The 22,801-nt window shown below is 37.7% G+C and overlaps 2 protein-coding genes and 1 long non-coding RNA gene across 9 annotated transcripts in view; 1 reads left to right on the top strand and 2 right to left on the bottom strand.

The window, feature by feature from the left end:
* LOC143437378 (uncharacterized) overlaps positions 1-22,801 on the bottom strand; it is a 379,856-nt gene that overhangs the window by 91,907 nt on the left and 265,148 nt on the right. The window lies entirely within an intron of this gene.
* Positions 167-21,565, bottom strand: LOC143437372 (uncharacterized). Of its 3 annotated transcripts, XR_013106863.1 has the most exons (4): positions 20,980-21,565; positions 19,601-19,699; positions 16,195-16,296; positions 167-1,876 (listed from the first exon to the last, which is right to left on the bottom strand). XR_013106863.1 is itself a non-coding variant. In XM_076922190.1 (3 exons), exons 1-2 carry the CDS (start codon positions 21,563-21,565, stop codon positions 19,605-19,607), a joined length of 681 nt encoding a protein of 226 aa, XP_076778305.1. In that variant the 3' UTR covers positions 12,103-16,296; positions 19,601-19,604. The 3 variants fall into 3 exon arrangements, 2 of the variants coding, with proteins under 2 accessions (XP_076778305.1, XP_076778304.1); XM_076922190.1 differs by lacking the exon at positions 167-1,876 and having other exon boundaries at positions 12,103-16,296; XM_076922189.1 differs by lacking the exons at positions 167-1,876; positions 16,195-16,296 and having other exon boundaries at positions 19,602-19,699; positions 20,835-21,565.
* Positions 21,356-22,801, top strand: part of LOC143437369 (uncharacterized) — a 28,020-nt gene continuing 26,574 nt past the window's right edge. Inside the window, exon 1 of one of the 5 annotated variants that reach the window (XM_076922183.1) lies at positions 21,356-21,494. The gene's annotated coding sequence lies outside the window, so the exon portion shown is untranslated. Of the gene's footprint in view, positions 21,865-22,801 lie in introns of all 5 variants that reach the window. The other 4 variants (XM_076922184.1, XM_076922181.1, XM_076922182.1 and 1 more) reach the window with 4 other exon arrangements.

The following is a 22,801-nucleotide window of genomic DNA, read 5'->3' as shown; positions in this document are numbered from 1 at the left end:
ATCACAGCCATTTGTTCTTTTGTGGTTAGGAACATGCATTATATTTTGAGAAATAAAACATGAATAACAGAGATTATTGTTAGGAATGAAGACCCCCAAACTTGGGAGACCCTTACTCCAGTCTCGGGAAGTAACGGCCACCCACAAACTCACAAGACACCATACCTGGATGCAATCAGCAGAGGTTTATTAGGGAGGAGAGTTGGCAACCAACAGTCAAACAGCTCACTCTCGCAAGAGTAGAGTTTGAAAAAAGACCAGCAAGCTGAGGGAGTTTTTAAAAATCGAAAACCATAAACCAGGGGAGTGAGAAGGGGGGGGGCGAGGGGTTGTCAAGGATACATAACATAAAAATAGTTGAACATTCCAGAGGAGCCCAAACCTAAATGATTCAGGATCATGTGGAAAGCACTCTGCACACCCATTCCTCACAAAATGTGGTCTTGCCATGTCACTTGTTCAACTATTTTTTGATTAACTAGTTGATCCAATTTTTAAGTCCTTGCTTTTTGGACAGTTAACCAGTAAACAGATACTGGTGAGATGGCTCAGCGGTTATAGACCATCTGCTCATTCAAAAACCAGTGTTCAAGTCCCAGCAAAGACATTATGGCTCATGACAAATGGATCTGATGCCCTCTGCTGGCATGCAAGGATACCTGCAGAAAAAAGCCATCTAAAGTAGCCATTAGAATTAGCAATCAGTTAACCAGTAAAGGGCAATTTCACTTAGACAATGTTACTACTGCTTGGTGAGGTAACCTGTGGAGTGTCTAACACTTGAGTTGTTTTATTTGTTATTTAGGGGAAAAGGGAAAGGGATCTATTAAGTTCTACTTTCAGAATAAGCTGGGGCTAAAGAGATGGCACAATTGTTGAGAGTGCTTGATGCTCTTGCAGAGGAGCAGAGTTTAGTTTGGTTATCAATTGAACCAGAAGCAGAAATTGTAAGGCATATTTGGAGTAATATTTACTACACTTAGCCATGGTTTCAGTTACTTGCAACTATAGTCCACTTCAGAAAATTGTGTGTGTGTGTGTGTGTGTGTGTGTGTGTGTATCAGCTCTAATCCAACAATGCTACATGGAAACTTCCAGAAAACACCCCATAAGTTTACATCAATACTGCTTTTAGCTGTATGATGTCATCTCTTATCACCTCACACTATTTTGTCAAAATGAATCATCCATCTTGCTTTATAAACTAGAATAGGGTCCAGACCTTGGGCACCTTTGACATCAGGATAGGAAGCTGAGAAAAGTAGTCATACGCAAGCCTGAACCTCTTCTTGCATCTGCAGCAGTCTGCACTGTTTATGATTTATTAAAAAGCCTCAGGTGTATGGGGATCATGAATTGCAGTCGGTATTTGCTTTCAGTAATGCCATCTAGGAGCCCAGTGAACAAACAGAAAAATATACAATGGTAAACATCCTTTTAACATTCAGGTCTGACTTTGATTTTTGGTTTTGCTACTTAATTCCTGTGAGAATTCAGAAGGGTAGAAAAACCATTCTTAGCCTTGGTCTCCTTATACACAAAGGAGGATACTAGGACTTCTCTTACATGGTGACTGTGCAGATCAGCTGTGATAACCTTTATGGATCTTAGCTCTGAGGAGATAGACATTCAGTACATCATAGCTGTTTCTATTATTCATATAATGTTGTCCTTGACTAAATTCACATGAAAATGACAGAGGAATTGGAGGTCAGCAACAGACTAAGCCCCAAAGACTAACTTGTGACCAACATGGCTACCTAGCAGCTTTCCACCATGCAGGACTGAATCCTCCCCTCAAAACAATGGTGAAATGGAGAGGGTATTCATAATAAAAAAAAAAATGTACCTGGCTGCTGCTTCCTGTTGTTCTTTCCTATAAAGAGAGAAAGAGAAAAGGACCCATAAATGGCATGAAATAGTTAATCTTGCCCAAAATCTGTCTTAAAGCTTCGTGTAGAAGGTAAAATAGGATAAATGAAAAAAGCAACATTTTGGAACAGGATACTAGATATGTAAGGAAACCAAGGGATGAGGCAGACTTTGCCATGTGCCCCATGTCCCCGCCACCACCATTTTGTCCTATGCTCCCAAGTTTGTCTTAGCTGCTTATTCATCCAGGAAGTGGGTGACTTCCTACTCAGCACCAGGATCTGTCACTCAACTTAGATGGTTTGTTTTGCAGTTGAGGCAGATAAGGACACCGCGACTGCCAAATGTAGTTGCTATACTCCCATTCTTCTCTACCATCATGGTCAGCAGTGTTTACTGCTGTGTTCACAGCAGCGTTATTTCATGTCTTTTCTCTCATCAGCTATGATTGTAAGCTCTGGTGTTTTCGATGTGTCAATTAAGCCTTACAACAACTCTAAGAGCAACTACTATTGTAGTACTATTTTTTTTTTTTCTGTTGAGAAAGTGGAGGAACAAAGAACCACATAAGATTTCAGATGTAAAGCAGTAGAGTTGTGATCCCAAACCAGGCAGTGTGTCTCTAGAATATGCCCTGTAGTGATGGAGTACAGCACATGCTGGCCACATATTCACTACTCGGAGCCTTTGCTCAGCTTTGCCTAGAATTTCCTACCCCCTTTCTCTACATAGAACAGTCTTGCTCATCCATCATGTCCACTGGGCTGAGCCTCAATCCAGACAGGCTGTTCTAGCTCTGGGGTGACCAACAGTGGTTTCCTAAGGCTGTAGTTTCAGAACTTGGTGTCTTTCTTTTTTATTTCATCTCCATTGTGTTTCATAGACCCCTCCAGTCAAGACTTAATCATCTTCAATTGAATAAACTGCTATGAATCAGGTACCAAGACAGATACAGTTATTTCTTACTTTATTTCACTCACATCAACTCCTTCAGAAATGGGCATTGTTTATACAAATATCCCTTGACCCAACCTGTGGGATGCAGGGGAAGATGTACCAGAGTACCACATACTTCTTTCTAAAATAACTTTTTCTTCCCAGACTCAAAATGGAAAGAACAAGAGTATTGGCAGAACTGGGCTCTGGTTTTTGTTCCAGCCTGTGCCTGCCAGATCACATCAGGTATTAGTCTTAGTGTTCTGACACTTCAGTAAGAAAAATGGTCATAAGGGAGGAAGAGAGGTCCAAGAGAAGTCACAAATGAAGACAATTTTTTCCTGGTTTTTCAAGACAGGGTTTCTCTGTATAGCCCTGGCTGTCCTGGAACTCACTCTGTAGACCAGGCTGGACATGAACTCAGAAATCTGACTGTCTCTGCCTCTCAAGTGCTGGGATTAAAGGTTTGAGCCACCACTGTCCAGCTCAAAGGTTCATTTTTGAAAATAGATTTTATATGACAATACAGTAAAATTCTACTTGAGGGGGGAAAAATAAATATTTCAAAAACTAAGGTCTGGTGAGAGATAAATGAAGCATCTGTTGCCAAACTTGATGACCTGGGTTTCACCAATTCCCAGGTTCCACAGGGTAGAAGGGGAACTGACATCTGCAGCTTGCCCTCTGGCCATCACATGTACACCCCGGCATCCCCACACCAAACACACTAAGTTCACAGACACACAGTGAATTTTAGAGCCCTTCCCTCAACAGTACATGAGTTTGAACAAAAATTTCCCACAGTCACCCTAACTATTGGCTCTGCCCTCACTCCAGTACTTTCTGACTTAAGGAGAGCTATGGTGTTGCTCTCAGACTCAGCTTGAGGGTAACAGAAGAAATTCTCTCAATGGGTTGTTTCAATGAGAGATGATTGTTTCAATGCAATGAGAGGATGTAAAAATACTTACCAAATTTACTTCTGCCACAGACCAGCATTTTCATCAATATTCAATGGAATACTGTAGTGTTGCAGAATACTGGAAGATGGGCCTGCCACAAACTGGTCTTAAAAGGCTAGAGTCACTTCTTTTTTTTTTTTTTTTTAAAGGTTTAAAATATATAATAATGTATAACATATAATATATATAATACATATAATATATATATTTGATATGAGTACACCACAATTGCTCTCTTCAGACACACAAGAAGAGGGCACCAGACTCCATTACAGATGGTTGTGAGCTACCATGTGGTTGCTGGTTCCTGGGAATTGAACTCAGGACTTCTGAAAGAGCAGTTGGTGTTCTTAACCACTGAGCCATCTCTCCAGCCTGAGTCACCACTGCTTGTAAATTCAGAATATACATCAGCATTGCAGGGTCTCAGACAAGTCCTAAGAACAATGCTTTGTAACCCTTGCAACCTTTGTAATCCTTTGGAACTGGCTGGATAAACCCATGCAGTGATTGTGAAGATGAAGGCCTACATCCCAGGATTCCAAATCTTGTGACTTTTCTATAGGGAAGGTCTCTGTGTTTACGATGACTCCTGTGCACAAATGCATTAAAGTGGGGTGGTATATAAGCAATGTTAACTGTGTCGGTACTTTGGAAAGTTTGTTAATAACATCATCTTATAATAGATATTTTATATTGTTAACTTGTCTGGTCTCCAAAACTCAGGAGTTTCCACTTAAATCTTAGGACAGACACTAGAGTTCTGGCTTAGCCCTTAGCTAGGAATCTGCCCACTATTCTGACCTCCGTGGACACTAGGCACATGCATGCATGCATTCAGGTAAAACATTTACACACATGAAAATAAATTAATTGAAGAAGAGGAGGAGGAGAAAAGAGAGGAGAGAGAGAGAGGAGAGAGAGAGGGAGGAAAAGAAGGAAGGAAGGAAAGGCAGCTTGAAGCAGACCACAGAAATGGAAGTGTGTTTTACTGTATTTACTTAGGATAACCGCGAGGGGGCGGGCTTTCCTAAATGGTAGCAATTTATATTAGCAGGTTTAAAGGTGATTGGAGAAGAGGGAAGAATGTGAAGACATGATAGTGTTTAAAGTATTAAAGCTGCCGGGGGCAGTGGTGGCACACACCTTTAATGCCAGCACTCGGGTGGCAGAGGCAGGGGGATGACGGTAATGGAATAACAATAAAAAACCAATGCCGATCAATATTCAATAATCAATAAATGGTAATCAATAATTAGCAATACTAATTGATAACCAATAATAATCAATAATTGATGGTGCACGCCTTTAATCCCAGCACTCTGGACGCAGAGGCAGGGGGATTTCTGAGTTCGAAGCCAGCCTGGTCTACAGAGTGAGTTCCAGGACAGTCAGGACTACACAGAAAAATCCTGTCTCAAAAAACCAAAAAAAGAAAGCAATGTATAAGATTATTATATTAAAATAAACTAGGAGAGGACAGAAAGGACAAAATGTAAAATTTATGGATGGGAAATGATTATAAATGCATCGAGAAAAAGTTCAACTAAATTTTTAGCATCGGAAAGGACATCCTGACAGCTGAAATCCAGTGAAGGCAAGGGAGGAACTGAAGGAAAGACCTAAAATCCCTGCCCTCCTCATCCAGTCCTGCAGCTGAAAATTATTATTTTTAATTATTATTATTATTATTTAATATTATGTAGGAAAGACCTAACATCCCTGCCCACCTCATCCAGTCCTGCAGCTTTAAATTATTATTTTTAATTATTATTATTATTTAATATTATGTAAATGTCACTAACCATCAAAGCTATAGTTCACTACCAGACCTCTCTCCTGAACGGCAGTTTTACCTGTTCACCAGGACATCTCCACTTCAGATCTATTCTAAGGCAAATTTAACAAAGCACTAACCAAACACCTGTATATAAACTATTTTGACTCTGAAAACCTGTAACATGCGAAGTCTTTTCCAACCATTTTAACATGAACCCATCCTTTTAGATGTCAGGCTCAAAAATCTCACGAGCCATACCATTCTAAGCTATTCTAATTCTCATCTGAGGCAACTCCATCTTTACTTGCTCCTGTAATACTCTCCTAATGCTGCGACCTTTCCTGACCACATTATGATCTGATTAACATTGTCAGATTTAATACACAGCCAAGCTCACATCTATGATAAGATCATGCTCAACATACATGTATCGTTCAAAATAAATGTGTAATTCCTGACAATAATCGCATGTGCTCTGCCTTCTCTCTAACTCTGATTCTTAGCGTTTACTTTCCTTTGTTACATTCTTGACTTTCTTGGAACAAGTTAGATGAATCCCCATGTCATGATTTAGTATGGCTCATTTCCCCTACTTGAAAACAAGTCTAGATACTCTGGATATATATATATATATATACACATATATATTATATATACACATACATATATATATATACACATATATACATATATATACATATATATATACATATGTGTATATATATATATGTATATATATCACACACATATATTATATATATTACATATCTTACATACATATATTACATACATATATTATATATTACATATTACATATACAACATATATTACATATATTACATACATATATTACATACACATATATATCATATATTACATATATTACACATATTACATGCATATATATTAAATATTACACATATATTATAGATTACATATATTATATACACATATATAAATTATATTATATATCACATATATATTACATATATTACATACATATTATATATTGCACATATATATAATATATGTATAATATAATAATATATACATATATTACATATATAAGATTCTTCAAATTTATTAATGAAAACTAACAGACTACGTTTTTAAAAACAGCATATTACCTGCAACCTACTCCTAATCTCTGGTGAAGTGACCTATGCTCCTTATTAGAGGATCAGTGCAGTTCTGCAGGGGCTTGTACTGCACAGTGCTGCACTTTCTTTTTGTCCTTTTTAAATTTTTTCAGACAATTACATTTACCCCTTTCCTCCTATATACTGTCCTTCTTTTCTTTTTATTCACTTCCTCAATGAATCTAGTTGTTGCCATGTGCCTCTGTGTGTGCCCGTGTGCATAATCCTAAGCACATAAATATTTCCTAAGTAATTTACGTTTAGTAATTAAGTATTACAAAATGAACAAATAAATGTCTTCACAGTTAGGTGTCTGTAAACAATATTTTGCAAAGGGCAGTTGTACAAGGAAAGTGCTGAAATAATTAGTAGGAAATTCACAGAAAAGAGACTCTTAAAGGAATGGAAAAAGAAATCACATATGCTAAGAAGCAAAAAATGTAAATTATATAACAAGCATAAGTAAAATTAAATTAAAATTTTAAATTAAAAATTAAATTAAAAATTAAATTAAAAATTTAAAATGTAAATTATATTAATGCCCATTAAGTAGACAATGAGCAACACACAATTACCAAATACAAAAATGCAACAGAACCTGAGATTTAAAAGGTAGTATGGCTGGGACTGCTGATGTATACATCTAATCTCAGCCCTTGGAAGGGGGATCTGGAGTCCATATCTGTGAGTTCAGTCAGCTTGGTCTACATAGCCAGTTCTAGGTTAGCTGGGGTTACATAATAAGACCCTGGGCAAAAAAGAGTTACAAGAGGCTGATTAATCATTGATGAAATAAAGCATTTGCCTGACTTTCTACCTCAAATTTTGACTTTGTACCTCAAGTCCAGAAACAAGTCACTTCTGTGACAGGGAAATGTAAACACTGATAATATAGTAAGTAACACTAGGTGTATAGACATTAGACAGTTCCACTTAGAGACAAATGATATAAATGAAAAAAATATAGATGTAAGATTGACTTCAGAATAACCCGGAGAAGCTGAGGTAGAAGAAAGCAGATGGGACTCTGCTTTCTTTCTTTAGACATAAACACCAGGGGAAATCAAAATCCTTGCTTTTTGAAACATTAATTTCTATCATTTATTATTTTAAATGTTCAATAAGAGTACAAGTTAAATTTATTATGGTTAATCTAATCAGCTTTTGAAAGCATGTCATGTACATGCTTTAAATAAAAATACTGTCTCTGATTTAAAGGTTCTTAAACCAGTTGAAAAAAGTCAAGCTTAATACTATTCAGTATGTTGTAAACTTAAGAACAAAACCAGTTGATAATGTTTATGATTATACACAGGACTTAAACTGAACTGATTGTCCCTCTCCATGAACATAATTGAATATATCTAATATTAATAAGTGTATTTATAAATAGCCTCAGGCATCTTTTCTTCTATCCTTCTAAGACTGTATATATAGATGCAACATATACATCTCATGGAATAAAAATACATGCAATTACTTAATCTATGAAATCAGTTGAAGTAATACTCAAAACAACCAATAGAAAACCACTGAACACTAAACCTACTGGATATTTTTACAAAAGAAAATTCATGTTTGTAAAATACAACATTTCGTCTTTGCTTTTAAAGCATGAAAGGTAGCCAAATAAATGTTTTACTTTATTGCTGACATAATCTGTACAAGTATGTCATATGTGAGATATGGATTAATAATATTAATTAAAAACATTAATATTATTATATTATTCTATGTAATATATAATACATTATATATTACATATAATCAGGGTTAGGATATATATTATGTAATATATAATATATTATATAATAATATACAATATATAATATAATTAATATATAATAATATATAATATATTATATATTGACATTATTACATTTTATATTATATAATATAATATATAAGATTAGTATATAATATTATTGATATTATTAATATTATTAATCCAACCTGCTGTTGGATGGTTATTGTTCATCATTTTATTTTATGAATGTGCATACACATATATAAATGTATACATTGGTTGATAGTCTTCAGTCTTGGTGCTAAAACACCACTTCCTTCTCAACATTTTCAATTCACTATAAAGAAGCAACTGCAAAAGATGAAATTATATTTTAAGTATTGCTTTCCAGATCTCACCTTGGTAAATTCTTACAGTGATAATGCTTCAGCAAAGAAAACAGACTAATATGTGTATACACGCCTATTTGAGCGTAAACAGAGGGGAGAATGGAACTGAGAGATTTAAAAATACTGTACCTTTTCTTGGAACAAGTGAGGTGAATCCCCATGTTGTGGCTTAGTGTGGTTCATGTTCCTTACTTGAAAACAGCTCTAGGTAATCTGGCGCTCTCTCTCTCTCTCTCTCTCTCTCTCTCTATATATATATATATATATATATATATATTACCATATATTAATTAATTACCATATGTATATTATATATTACCATATGTATATTATATATTACACATATGTTACATATAGTAATGCATATACTACATACATATATTAGATATATTACATATGTATTACATATATTACATACATATATATTATATATATTACATATATTACATACACATATTACATATATTACATACATATATATATATATATATTAATGTAAAAATATAGAGAGCACCCACCCAATACTAACAAGGCTTGATCCTACTTAGGTCCTGATATCATGCTAGACTGAGTGAATTCAGACAGAAAGAACATGGAGATGTGTGGGGAGTGAGGTGGACAGGATTGAAGAGAAGTTGGAGGTAGGGAAAGAGTATGATCAATATCGTGCTTGTGAACACTTTTCTGACTGAAAAAAAAAAAAAGAAAGTAGAGAATGTCTGGTAGTAAAATAGATGGACCTAACCTAGGCCAATCTTTCTTCTGAAGACAGCTAAAGAATCTGTACGAAGTAAAAACATCGGTTTCTTTTTTTCTTTTTTCTTTTCTTTTCTTTTCTTTTCTTTTCTTTCTTTCTTTCTTTCTTTCTTTCTTTCTTTCTTTTTTTTTTCTTTTTTTTTTTTTTTTGGTTTTTCGATACAGAGTTTCTCTGCTGTGTAGCCCTGGCTGTCCTGGAACTCACTCTGTAGAGCAGGCTGGCCTGGAACTCAGAAATCTGCCTGCCTCTGCCTTGCAAGTGCTGGGATTAAAGGCGTGTGCCATCAATTACTGATGATTATTGGTTATCAATTAGTATTGATGATCATTGATGACCATTTATTGATTATTGATCAGCATTGATTATTGATCATTATTCCATCACTGTCATCCCCCTGCCTCTGCCTCCCAAAATATCAGTTTTAAAGCACTGGATTGCTAAAAAAAATCTGTCAAGAGACACAAGTGAAAGTGGAAGCTGGAAACACAGGATTTCTAAAATTACAGCTAATTTTTTCTCTACGGCTGCTTGCTGCTTATTTAAGTCTGGTTCCTGTTCCTGTTATAAACACTTGACCAAAACAATTTAGGGAGCAAAGGGTTGACTTTAGCCTACAGTTTACAGTCCATCATCTATCAATGCCTAGAGAAGAGCTCAAGGCAGGAACCCAGAGGCAGGAGCTAAAGCAGAGCTCATGGAAGGATGCTGCTTACTGATTTGTTCCCTACTTCTGTTCAGCCAGACTCCTTATAAAACCTCCTGTGGACCTGGTTCTCCTCCAACAATTAGCAAGGAAGAAAATGTCTCATAGACATGTCCATTTGCTAGAGACTAGTAGAAACCTTCCCACGGATATTTGCTTGAGGAAATGCAGCCTCCGACCATTCAGGAAGTACAGCTTGCTGCCTGCTCCTGATAATGGAACAGCAGTGTACCAGAACCAGAAAAACCATAGGACGTCCCTCTGGGTGGTTCACATTGTTATGAGAAAAGGCCACAGGATGTCTCCCCAGATGGATGAAGATAGTAAGATCAGGGGGTTCTGCCTATTTTATATGGGTGGTGACATAGCCTCTCCCAGGTAAAGGTGAGGTAGCCAGATGGATTCTGGGAATGTATGGCTGATGTCAATATGCTCCTTTTTCCTCGTATTGTCCTCGCTCCCCATTTCCTTATTAGGAACTGTATGAGTTGAGAGTTGCTTTTACATTAAAATCAGACCCTGACAAGTCTCTGTTTGCTTGGTCTCACTTCTTTTTCTCACGCATGTTCATTTTCAGGTGAGATCCCCCTCGATCCCCTCGAATAACTGACACCCGCGGGTCGGGTCATCCATTGGCCAATCTGATAGAGGCTGTTTTTTCAGTCGTGAGTCCCTCTTCTTAGGTGCATCGAGTTGACAACCAAAAAAAGCCATCGCACCATGGCCAGAGGACGCTGTCAAGAAAGCTCAGCAACACTGGAGACACCGAGGACAGGAGTAATAAAGAGCCTCAGGCTGCCAGACACTAGACAATTCTCCATACTGGATACATTCAGGTAAAAACTCAGCAAAATTAAAGTACTGATAAATCATTGGTCATGATGGTATATACCCATAATCCAACACTAAGAATACAGAAATAGGAGGATTTCGGGTTTGAGGACAGCCTTGGCTTCAAGTTTCAGTCAAGTCTGAATTACATAGTTAAATTCCTGTCTAAAAACCAAAACTTCCCCGAAAACCCAAAATGAGAACAAAACACCCCAGTAACTAACTCAAATACAAAGATACGTAAGAGATGATGTATCAGTACTACTGGCAATCCAAGTAGTAACATTCTAAAGAAATGTGTTACTTTAGAATGTGTTACTATGGTCAGGCGGTGGTGGCGCACGCCTTTAATCCCAGCACTTGGGAGGCAGAGGCAGGGGGATGATGGTGATGGAATAATGATCAATAATCATGCCAATCAATGATGAATACCAATCAATGACCAATAATCAACACTAGTCAATAACCAAAAGTGATTATCATGATAATCAATAATTGATAATCAGCAGCCAGTGCTAATCAATAATTGATTCTGATCAATAGCCAATAACAATCAATAATTGATGGCATGGCCTTTAATCCCAGTATTTGGGAGGCAGAGTCAGGGGGATCACAGAGATGGAATAATGATCAATAATCAATGCTGATCTATAATCAATAATCAGTAAATGGTAATCAATAAGTATCAATACTCATTGATAACAAATATGATCAATAATTGATGGCACACACCTTTAATTCCAGCACTTGGGAGGCAGAGGCAGGCGGATTTCTGAGTTCCAGGCCAGCCTGGTCTACAGAGTGAGTTCCAGGACAGCCAGGGCTACACAGAGAAACCCTGTCTCAAAAAAAAAAAAAATAAATAAATAAAAAAAATCCAAGAAAAAAAAAGAATGTGTTACTATTTTAGTTTACTAAAAAATTACACATATGCCCTCCTAAGCACTAGGTAGAGCATTCTTTATCATAAACACTAGAGGCCACGATTGTTCAGCCACTGTCTTTTTTTATTTTGGAAAGTTTTGATAGACGTGTATCTCGAAGACACAAAATGATCCAACAGTCATCATTTCTGACTGTTACATGGGCTCCCCAGTTTCGGTTTCGAGGCATCTGATATTGTAGTTATCTACAACCAGAAAATTAATTTTGGGGGGAGCCAAAATATCAATAAAGTACTTAAATTGAAAAAATAAAGTTCTGGTTTTCTAATCATGGTTTTTCAAATCATGTTCTATGAATGCATGGAAGCACATATACATGGCTATGGTGTGAATATAAAATAATAATAAAATAAATAATAATAAAATGTCTCACTCAGGTTCACGTGTTAAACCAGCTGTATGTGCTGTTGTGGGAGGATGTGTGGCATCAGTGGAAGAGGCAGGAACATGAATTTCAAGGTCTTCTGGCCTCCCTCATTCTCTGTTCTCTCTCTGTCAACTCCTCCAGAATGTGGCCTCAACTCACAGTATGATCTGCCCCTGTGACTATGGACTGATCTTTTGCAAAGTCTTTGGCTAAAATAAATCCATTCTTAGGTATCCGGCAACAGCAATGCAAACTCTGAGTAATACCCACAAAAATAATCTGATGCACTACTCACCAAAATCCTGATTAAATCACTGCAAATTTATTTCAGAAATTATGAAGTACATTCCTGATATAGGTAGATTTAAACTGTTTACAGTAAACTAAGTAACTGATAACAATTGCAGAACAAAATGTGCCAATCTTCAAGTGAAACCTCACAAAACCTAGGCTTAACCAATAAAATGTATTTGTGAAACAAACCCAGAGAACTCAAGGGACAACAGACTGTGCAAGTCAGAGGGCACATAAACATAACAAATTGCTAACATTGGCTATCTCAAAGACAGGGCAATCCACATTGCTACAGGCTACCTCAAAGACAGGGCAATCCACATTGCTACATTCTACACTGCAAAAAGTATCATATTAACCCAAGATTATATGTCGGGTTTGCAATGAAAATATCTTATTCACAATCTGTAGAAAGATGAGAGATAACAAACGTCAATAGAAACAGAGAATACTATAGTGTTAGTTGATTTTAAGATTAAGTTATTATAAGCCGGGCAGTGGTGGCGCATGCCTTTAATCCCAGCACTTGGAAGGCAGAGGCAGGCAGATTTCTGAGTTTGAGGCCAGCCTGGTCTACAGAGTGAATTCCAGGACAGCCAAGGCTACACAGAGAAACCCTGTCTCGAAAAACCAAAAAAAAAAAAAAAAAAAGATTAAGTTATTATAAATTGCAAAATATTTTTATATACTTTAGTCCTTAATTGAAGTTAAAATTTAAATAAGAATGGGAAGGAAATGAAACTGCTAGTTATTCAGAACATCAATATATAGATGCTGGTAGGTCCTGGGAGATTCTTGTTAATTAAAATTACTTAGAAGCTAGATTCTTTGTTAGTGGTAATCAAATAACAAAATCTATTTAAAAGAAACCAACTGTTATATTGGAATATAAAGAAATAAATATAACAAAATAAATATAAATATAAAAAAATAAAAAAATAAATATAAAAAAATCTTAGAAATAAGCTTCCATTTATGGAATAAAATAAAAATACTTCCAACAAGGAATAGACTGAATTGGTCCAAGCTCTGGGAAGGTCACAGGAAGAGACATCCCTGGAAGATCACTTTGGTTTGAATGTTTGGTAGTTTGGTCAGCCCAAGCCACCACCTTTTTTCTTTCTACTAAATTTTCAATATCTTTGAAATTAGAATCAAAAGCAGCATTTGACAGACCAGTTTCTTTCGATCTCCATTTTTTTTTTTTTTTTTTTTTTTTTTTTTAGGGCTGGAAGCAAAACATTCAATAAACTACAAACAAGAAGACAAGAAAAGAGAGATCTCTGTTATAAACACACTATTGTAGTTCTTTGGTACAACAGGCAAAGTATTACAGTATCATTAAAATGATTTCCTATGTAACTTTACTTGGCAGTTTCTCTAAGCCTGCACCAAGTCTATGTGAGGCCAAACTGTCCTTTTTTAAAAACTCTATGTTCACTCTCTCCTTTAATACCCATTAAAATATTAATATTAGGTTTTTCACAGTTCAAATTTGTTTTGTAGGAAATGTTCTACAGGTAGTTCTGGTAGTTTTTATGTGATCCTGTGAGACTATACCCAGCTGGAACCCTGTCATTTTCTAAGCCCACAGCTTCTATGGCTTCTTCACAGTCCATGAATTTAGACTTACAACAGTTGCATCATTATCAAATGTGGATATTTTGGTATATGACATATACACTACAGTATAGTAACTACACAGAGATAGAAGGTGAGTGTGGGAAAGGCCTGGAGATCTGAAGAGGGGAGGACAGCATCAGCTCATAGATTTATAGATCTCTGAACTTTTGGCAACTGTACTGTTCTGGGGAGTAAGATTACTAGGTCTGAATGTTCGATGAAAGCTTTACTTTTGATGTTCAGAGTATTCCCATAGTTTTAAGATTGGAACTGACAAGTGTTTCACTATATTTAAAGTATGCAATTAAGCAACAGACCGACATTATGCAGATTGCCTACTTTCTTGGGAAAGTCTGAAATTGTCATCTGTCAGGCAGAACTGTGTAGGAGATTGACAGCTCTGGAGCTGCCTGCAGTACCAAGCTCAGGCATAGGCCTGGGGGATTAAAGAAAGACTCAGACTCGGTCATTCACTGTGAGAGAATGCCAATGCCTTTACTGAGCAGTTTCAGTATATACACCAAGCCAGGGAAGGAAAACCACAAACTCAGGAAAAAGCAGGAACTCAACTGGGGGACAACAGGATGTCAAGTGTAAATTCCCTTCCTGGGGCATCATCCTGCAACAGGATGTTTTTTTCTTAGAAAAACTGCAGAATGTTACTTAGCAGACAGTAGCACACAGAAAGTCTCAGCCAGCCCTTTGGGATCCTACAGAGATGGACCATGCAGAACTGCAGTCATGGACAGTTGTGAGGAAAGTTTTTCTTATTTGTAAAAAAATAAAAAAGACTAAACAAATAAGGCTCCCACCAATGCCATTAAAATATAAAAAGAAAGAAAATGTAGCTTTTGATTTCTTACCTTTTTATACCTGAAAGAAAATAAACATGACAATGCCTGTTTTTTTTGTTTTTTGTTTTGTTTTTGTTTTTACTGGAGGCTCTATCATTAGGGACTATTATGTTATTTAAAATTATTTACATAGTAGTAAAAATAAAGAACTCAGGCTAAAATTATTTCCTTTCATAATATGTATTTAATATGTGGAAATCATAGAATTTACTTGCAACACTGAATCTTTCTATAAATATATAAGAATTGACTATCCATTAAGAGCTAGAACTCACTTAGCTTCTCCACACCTGCCTTCATAACTACAAGAATCAATTTTAGTTTTTGAAAGAAAGACTCAATTTAATATCTTTGTGTAGAACCTGATTTCTCCCTTACTGATGATTATGGTGTATCTGAATTAAAATAAGATTTAATCATTATGTTAAAATTTATTTTCCTTAATCTTTATTAAAGAAATATGGTTTCTATTATTTTCAGGTGCAAATTTTTAAGTTTCAAACACCTATATGAACTGCAATTTTTTCTATATTTAGTATAAAAACTAGTAAAATTGTTTTTTTTTTTTTTACTCTTCAGCAATAGTTAAGATAAAAACATGACACAATAAACTCAAACTGTTTTAATAAATGTAAACCATCCTATTATCTTGTAACACACAGTCCCTGGGGTCGGCAAGGGTGAAAGTGGTGAGGGAGATGCAGTCCATCCCCCTTGCCTTAGGAGAGGTGTGCAGGCTCACTGTAATAGGAAAACAGTGAACAGACAAGAAGTTTCTATAGACCTTAAAACTAATATGTTACAGAAATTTCTAGTTTCTGCCGGCCATTTGATTAAACAATAACTTACTAATCATTTTTAGAAACTTTGGTTTCCTATTCCTCATATTCAGAAACTATGCCAGTGTAACTAGATAATCTCACCTATACACTACATCCATCCATGCGCACACAGAGATATGCAGAGTATGTAAATATCTCATATACTATAACAAACCTCAAGGGTTTTCTTTTATACATATGAGGTAAAACAGTCCAGATGCTCAGCCCATTTGCTTTCCATTTATTTTCTGTCTCAATCTTCTTAATTATGTGATTTCTAAAGAATAAAAAAAAATCAAGTTAATGTATCTGACTTGAAAGCTTAAAATACAAATTCCCTGTTACTTACTGTTTCTCATCTAAGTACTAGAAAGCTAAACCATAAACATTATATTTGTTTGAGCAAAGGATAATTCTTGTCCAAACTAAAGACATGAACATTATTTTGTTTTCTTGTTTTTCATTTATTTTCAAAATAGGGTTTAAATTTCCTACTACTTCCATGGCCTTCTACTGACATTTATCAAGTACTGAAATTACAAGCACACAAAGGCATATCCACTGGTGTTCTGTAACTTTCTCTACAAGATTAACTAGAACCTATCATCTCTAACATAGGAGTTGTCATTTATTTACTATATGAATAACGTTATGTTTTTCATATAATGACCAATACTTTTTTCCTGAGTCTCTGCTCCTGGTTTTACATTTGCTTTTTATGGAAACCGTTTTCTAACATATTAAACCCTATACCACCTCATATACGATTGAAGTCCTGTATTCAACCACAAACCAGCTGGCTTACTACTATTCCAGATGATATGATGTAAGAATCAAGTATGCAGGATTAACTCAGTAAAACTTTTTACGGGAAAAATGACAACACTTGAACAATTAACACAAAAATGTATATTTAGATGCTACAAATATTCAAAGGCTATTTGGATATTTGGATATGGTCACAGGCTTAAAAATGCAGGATCTATGACAATGCTATACTAAATTCACATCCTGGCTACTCTACCTGTTTTGTTGTTGTTGTTGTTTTTGTAGCATTAGTAAGTACAAAATCTGTTTAAGTAACATTAATAAAAAAATTCATTTGTCTTCATAAAGATATATGAGTAACAGTATCCAAAACTGGACTACATCAGTAATTCATTCTTTCAAACGTCTATCTAAAGAGTTACTCTAATTATATTTCCCACTGCAGACTGAGGGTCAGACTACAGCCTTACCAGATGTTATCTTAAGGTCCTCACCCTAGTGCCAACTTGCCTTCTTGGTAATGATGGTCTGACTACATAGAAAAATCATAGAGGATAGATGCAAAAACAATCAAACAAAATCCCCACTCATTTCTACTTGTCTCGGGCTCTGGCTGAATCTTTTATGCACTATGACAGCCAATTCTGAGTACATCCAACTCTCATAAAAGGCCAGTGAAAGAAGAACACAAACTAGAAAAAAATTAAAGAAAACTTATTTAGTCTCAAATCAGAGGAAGCCTGCCTGATATGATAAAGGATAGAGCAGGAAGTGAAGATCCACTTAAATATATTTAAAGTGCAAATTATACAAGCCCTTACCAAACACCCAGAAGTTAACAAAATGATTTAAGATCCAGGGCAGCCTACAATTTGTCTACATTGGTCTACAAAGTGAGTGCCAGGACAGTGAGTGGTATACAGAAAACCCTGACTCAAAAACAAAACAACATTCTGACAATTAGCTTTCCTGTGTAAAGCCATTATGACTTTTTAGATAATCAATAGTAGCATATCCAACAAAAAAAATGCATGTATTACTGGCAAGAAAATACACCATTAACAATACATGTTCTATGCTGCTACAGCATATTAGACAAGTGCACATGTGGGAAACAGCTGTGTAACACACATTTAAATAACTAACATTATTTGGATTTGTATTAAAAAGTCAGACCCCACAAGCAGACCATCATGTACTTAGGTGATGCCATGTAAACTTTCTCTCTATTTTAATTGGTCAATAAAAGGTTAGAACCTGTGATTGGATAGTTATGGGGAAAGGTGGGACTGGTGGTTCAAAAGGGGGTGGCAGGTAGAGGGAGAAAAAGAGAGAAAGAAGAGAGGAGGAAGCCACTATGAACCAGAACCACGTGGCCGGGAGAAACCACAAGTAGTAAGGAGTCTTAGCGTTGGGAAATAAGTTAGTACTATATCAGATTTGCCCAATCTTTACATATGACTTATAATTAAAATGTTTGGATTGTGTGTCATTTATATGGGCTATTAGGGTTGGAAATTTTAGCAACAAATTGGAGCACCTTATGTCCAGCTTAGAACCGAACTATTCTGAGATGAAAATCCAACCCCATTCACTACAAAATAAACAACAAGGGCTTCACTCTAAAGCTGCATCAGGGTGGAAATTAAGCATGCAATGAGTCTAAGGGGTTTACAGAGAGCTGACTGAGAGGCTCCCTCCCCAAGCTCCAAGCAAACCTAGGTAAACAGAGGTAGCATCCCAACCCTGAACTGGGACACAAGGTGGTGCCAATGTCACAATATAGTTGGGGTTCCCTGAAAGAAAAACCAGGGACCCAACGTCAAGGCTTCCAGAGAAGCAGCCTTCACAACTGGAGATCAGCATCTGAAAAAACAGCAGCTATCTTTCCAAACCTTTCTCACAGACACAAAGAGCTGATCTAGGCATCTGGGCCCTAAGTCAACCTTCCCGTGTACCCTTACCAGAAAAACTTGTAATTATAAACAATATTTAGCCAGACAGTCTTTAATTCCAGCACTTGGAAGCTAGAAACAGGTGGATTTCTGAGTTCTAGGCCAACCTAGTCTACAGAGTGAGTTCCAGGACAGACAGAACTACACAGAGAAACCCTGTATCGAAAAACAAATAAATAAACAAACAAACAAACAGTATGATCTGCCCTCATTGAGCAAAACAACTATTTTGATTATTTAGTACTTAATTTCGATCATCACAGAGACAACAGTAAAATACCACAGTAATGAAAATGTAGCGTCAGCTTTCGTCTACATAACAAGGAACTAACTAAGGACTAAAGAGGGCTAATATGCACATACATTAAGAGTCCTGGCCCCAGAGAAACAACGTGAAACCATCAAAACCAGGCAATCTACCAGTGGTGTATGAACAAAGATCTTAAATACTAAACATGTATCAGCCAGCTGCACAGGTTAAAAAAAAAATGCAATACTGACATACATATTGTGAACAATTTGCTGTGGGGATAAACATACACAAACGTGACCATAAGAAGACTTAAAATTAAGAAAAAATTGGGGAGTAATACCTAATAAACAAAGACAAGTGCTAAAATGATCAGAACCAAAAGAATCTAGATTGGGTGAATTAAAACTCAGAAAAAGGTTATTTGGAATCAAAAAACAGAAAATAAAATTAAATAAATAATTTGGGGGTGGGGACAGAAACTGATGGAACAGTCTCACCATGTAAAAGAAAGTGGGTGAGTAGGTATCTTAGAGTTTTATTACTGTGAAGAGACACCATGACCAAGGAAACTTTTATAGGGAAAACATTTCACTGAGTTGACTTACAGTTTCAGAGTCTCAGTCCATTATCATCATGGTGGGAAGCATGGCAGCATCCAGGCCGACATGGTGCTGGAGAAGGAGGTGAGAGTTCTACATCTTGATCTGTAAGCAGCAGCAGGAGACTGTGTCCACACTGGGCACAGCTTGAACATCTATTAAAACCTCAAAGCCCACCTACACAGTGACACACTTCCTCCAACATGGCCACACATACTCTAACAAGGCCACACCTCCTAATAGTGCAGCTCCCTATGGGACAAGTATTCAAACACATGAAGAACCTATGGGGGCCATTCCTATTCAAACCATCACAGTAGATAAGTCTTCAGACAGGAAGTTCATAGCTAAAACTATATATAACTTAAAATTTCCTGATATCTTTACCAACCCACAAGACAAACTATTCAACCACTGCAGAGATTAGACCCAGGAAGAGTAGACAGAGCTGGTAGAAGAGACAGAAAAAACAAAGGGGTAATTAGGTGATACCCTTTCCAGACTGAGAATATGGCCCTCTCCTGACTTCTTTGGCAAAAACCAAATGGTTTCTGCTGTGTATGTACCCTTTCTCAATAAAGAAAGAACATCAGATCCTTTCTCAGGGAAATCACAAGCATGCACCACAAAGGACCTCAACCCTAATCCTGAGTCCCTGCATGAAGACCCTGAGAGATGAAGTGAAGTCTAGGTTGCTCTGCAGACTCCAAGATGTTGGAGGCACCAAAGCTGTGAGACATCTGTCAGGGAGATTGGCTTACACAGAGTGGAACCAGCCTGTTAGAGACATACTCTGCAGGCAGAAAAGATGGAGGGATGAGACATCTAAGTCCTCAGATATCAGATATTAACTAGAGAACTGGGTTTCAACCTTCCTAATGCTGTGTCCCTTTAATACAGTTCCTTGTGTTGTGGTGACCACCAACTATAAAATTATTTTTGTGACTGGCTCCTCCCACACTGACGTCACAGGTCATTACCTAAGCTCCGCCCACAGTCAGACTAGAACTCAGCAACTGTAAATACCGACAGGGATTCCCCCGCCCACGCCCACCCCCGCCCTGGCCCCGCCCCTCCACCATGACCCAGCTCACCCGCCCTGGCCCCGCCCCTCCACCATGACCCCGCCCACCCACCCTGGCCCTGACCCTGACCCTCCACCCTAACCCCCCGCCACCGGTGGCTCCGCCCCGGCCGCCATGTATCCCTTGGGCGCCACGTTCCCGCCGCGGCCTCAGACCAGTTCGGAGCCGCGGGAGAAACGAAGCTGGCTAGAACCGGATCCGCGCGGCCCCTGAGCCGCCGCAGCCGCGGTCCTCCCGCCCCCGCCCGCAGAGCTGTCTCCACCGCCGCCGCCGCCGCCGCCGAGGGCCTCTGTGACGCACTTCCGCTTCCGGGGAGGGCGGGGCTGCGCCTCTGGAAAAGCGGCGAAGGCCTTTCCCTCCGGAGACGCGGTGCCTCTTCCGGTTCTCGCGCGCCCGCGAGAGCACTTCCGGTCGCGCTCACCTCTGACCCTGCGGGGCAGAAGACCCGGCTCGCACTGGACGCTTTTTCCGGTAACCGGGGGCGTCCGCGACCCGCGTCCGTTACCCCGCGTTCCCGGCGCTGGCGTGTGACGTCACCGCGCCTGCTCGGCGGCCGTACCTGGATACCCGCGTCTCCCGCCGACCCCGTCGCGGTCTCCGTGACGTCACAGCCGGCGACCGGGACCCGCGCAGGCGCACGGCGGCGTCTCCACAAAACCCCGGCGGCGGCGGCGGCGACGATAGCGGCGATGATGGCGCCGATCAATCCCGTGATTCCCCGCGGTTCCAGCCGACACCGTCGCGCAATGCGTGACGTCACAGCCGGCGACGAAGATCCGCTCGGGCGCACGTCAGCGGCCGCGCGATTCCCTGAGGTCAATTTAGGGGTCGCGCGATCCCGTGATGCCCCGCGTCGCCTGCCGACCTCTTCGCGGGCTGCTGACATCACAGGGAGCGCGACTGAGTCCTGCTAACCGGACCGCGTCCTGTCAGCGTCCACACCGGGATCTCCACTGTTGTGGACCCGAGAGTGGTCGCGCTCCCTGTGACGTCACAGCCGGCGACGGGGTCTCCAGGCGGCGGCGGCAGCGATTGATCCCGTGATTCCCCGGGGCGGCCCCGGCTCTCTCGATACTAATCAGGTATGAATAAACAGTAACCAATCAATAAATCGTGGCGCAGGCCATTGTTCCAGCACTCGGGAGGCAGAGGCAGGGGCATGACGGTGATGGCATGACGATGACGGTCAGTAATCGTGATAATCGGTAATCAATACTAATCAATGACGAATAATCGATGCTAAAAATGATCAGTAACCATGATAACCAATGATCGATAACCAGCCGCTACTGCCAATCCGTAAGCAATACCGATCAATAATCCATAATCAATTATCGATAACTAATAACCAATACTGATCCATAATTGACGACAGCAATCAATGCAAATCAATAGTCAACTTGGGAGGATCCTAATATAAATATAAATATAAAATGTGCAACGAAATACGAAAATAAAATTATAATTAAGTAAAATGCAAAGTATAAAATATGAGATAAAATGAATAAAAATATAAAATAAAATATTAAATACGGAAAAATCTAAGATAAAAATATAAAATATAACGAATAAAAATGTAGTTAAGTAAATAAAAATGGAATAAAATAAAGTATAAATATAAAATTAAGTAAACGAAATAAAAATATAAAATAAAATATAAAATATAACATAAACATAAATAAATAAAATATAAAACAAGCTATAGAGAGAGAAATTATTATTATTATTATCAGTATTATGACGTACGGTGAAGCACAGTTGGTCAAACAGCGTCAGACAGGAAGTGACGCGTGTAGTATAATATTTAACAATTTTATTTCCCTTACACAGCCCGGTTTAGAATTAAAAGTCCGATCAGATTTTTATTTTAAATCTTTAATTTATTTTATTTTATCTTTTGTATTTGATTTCATATTTTACATCGTTTTAAAATGATTTACTTTTATTTTTATGTTTTATATTTTATATTTATTTTATATTTTATTTAGATTTTATATTTATATTCATAGTATATGTCATACTTGTTTCATATTTATACTTTATATTTTATTATATATTTTAAAGATTACATTTATTTCTTTTATATTTTGTCTTAATTTATATTTATTTTTTATTTTATATT

Source organism: Arvicanthis niloticus, chromosome Y (assembly GCF_011762505.2).
Source record: "Arvicanthis niloticus isolate mArvNil1 chromosome Y, mArvNil1.pat.X, whole genome shotgun sequence".
Lineage (NCBI taxonomy): Eukaryota > Metazoa > Chordata > Mammalia > Rodentia > Muridae > Arvicanthis > Arvicanthis niloticus.
The sequence above is the reverse complement of the archived record's forward strand: the minus strand, read 5'-3'. Positions and strand labels throughout refer to the sequence as shown.

Excerpts from the sequence above, each read along its gene's own strand:
- LOC143437372 (XM_076922189.1), bottom strand. The coding sequence starts at position 21,565 with ATGTCAGCAGCCCGCGAAGAGGTCGGCAGGCGACGCGGGGCATCACGG.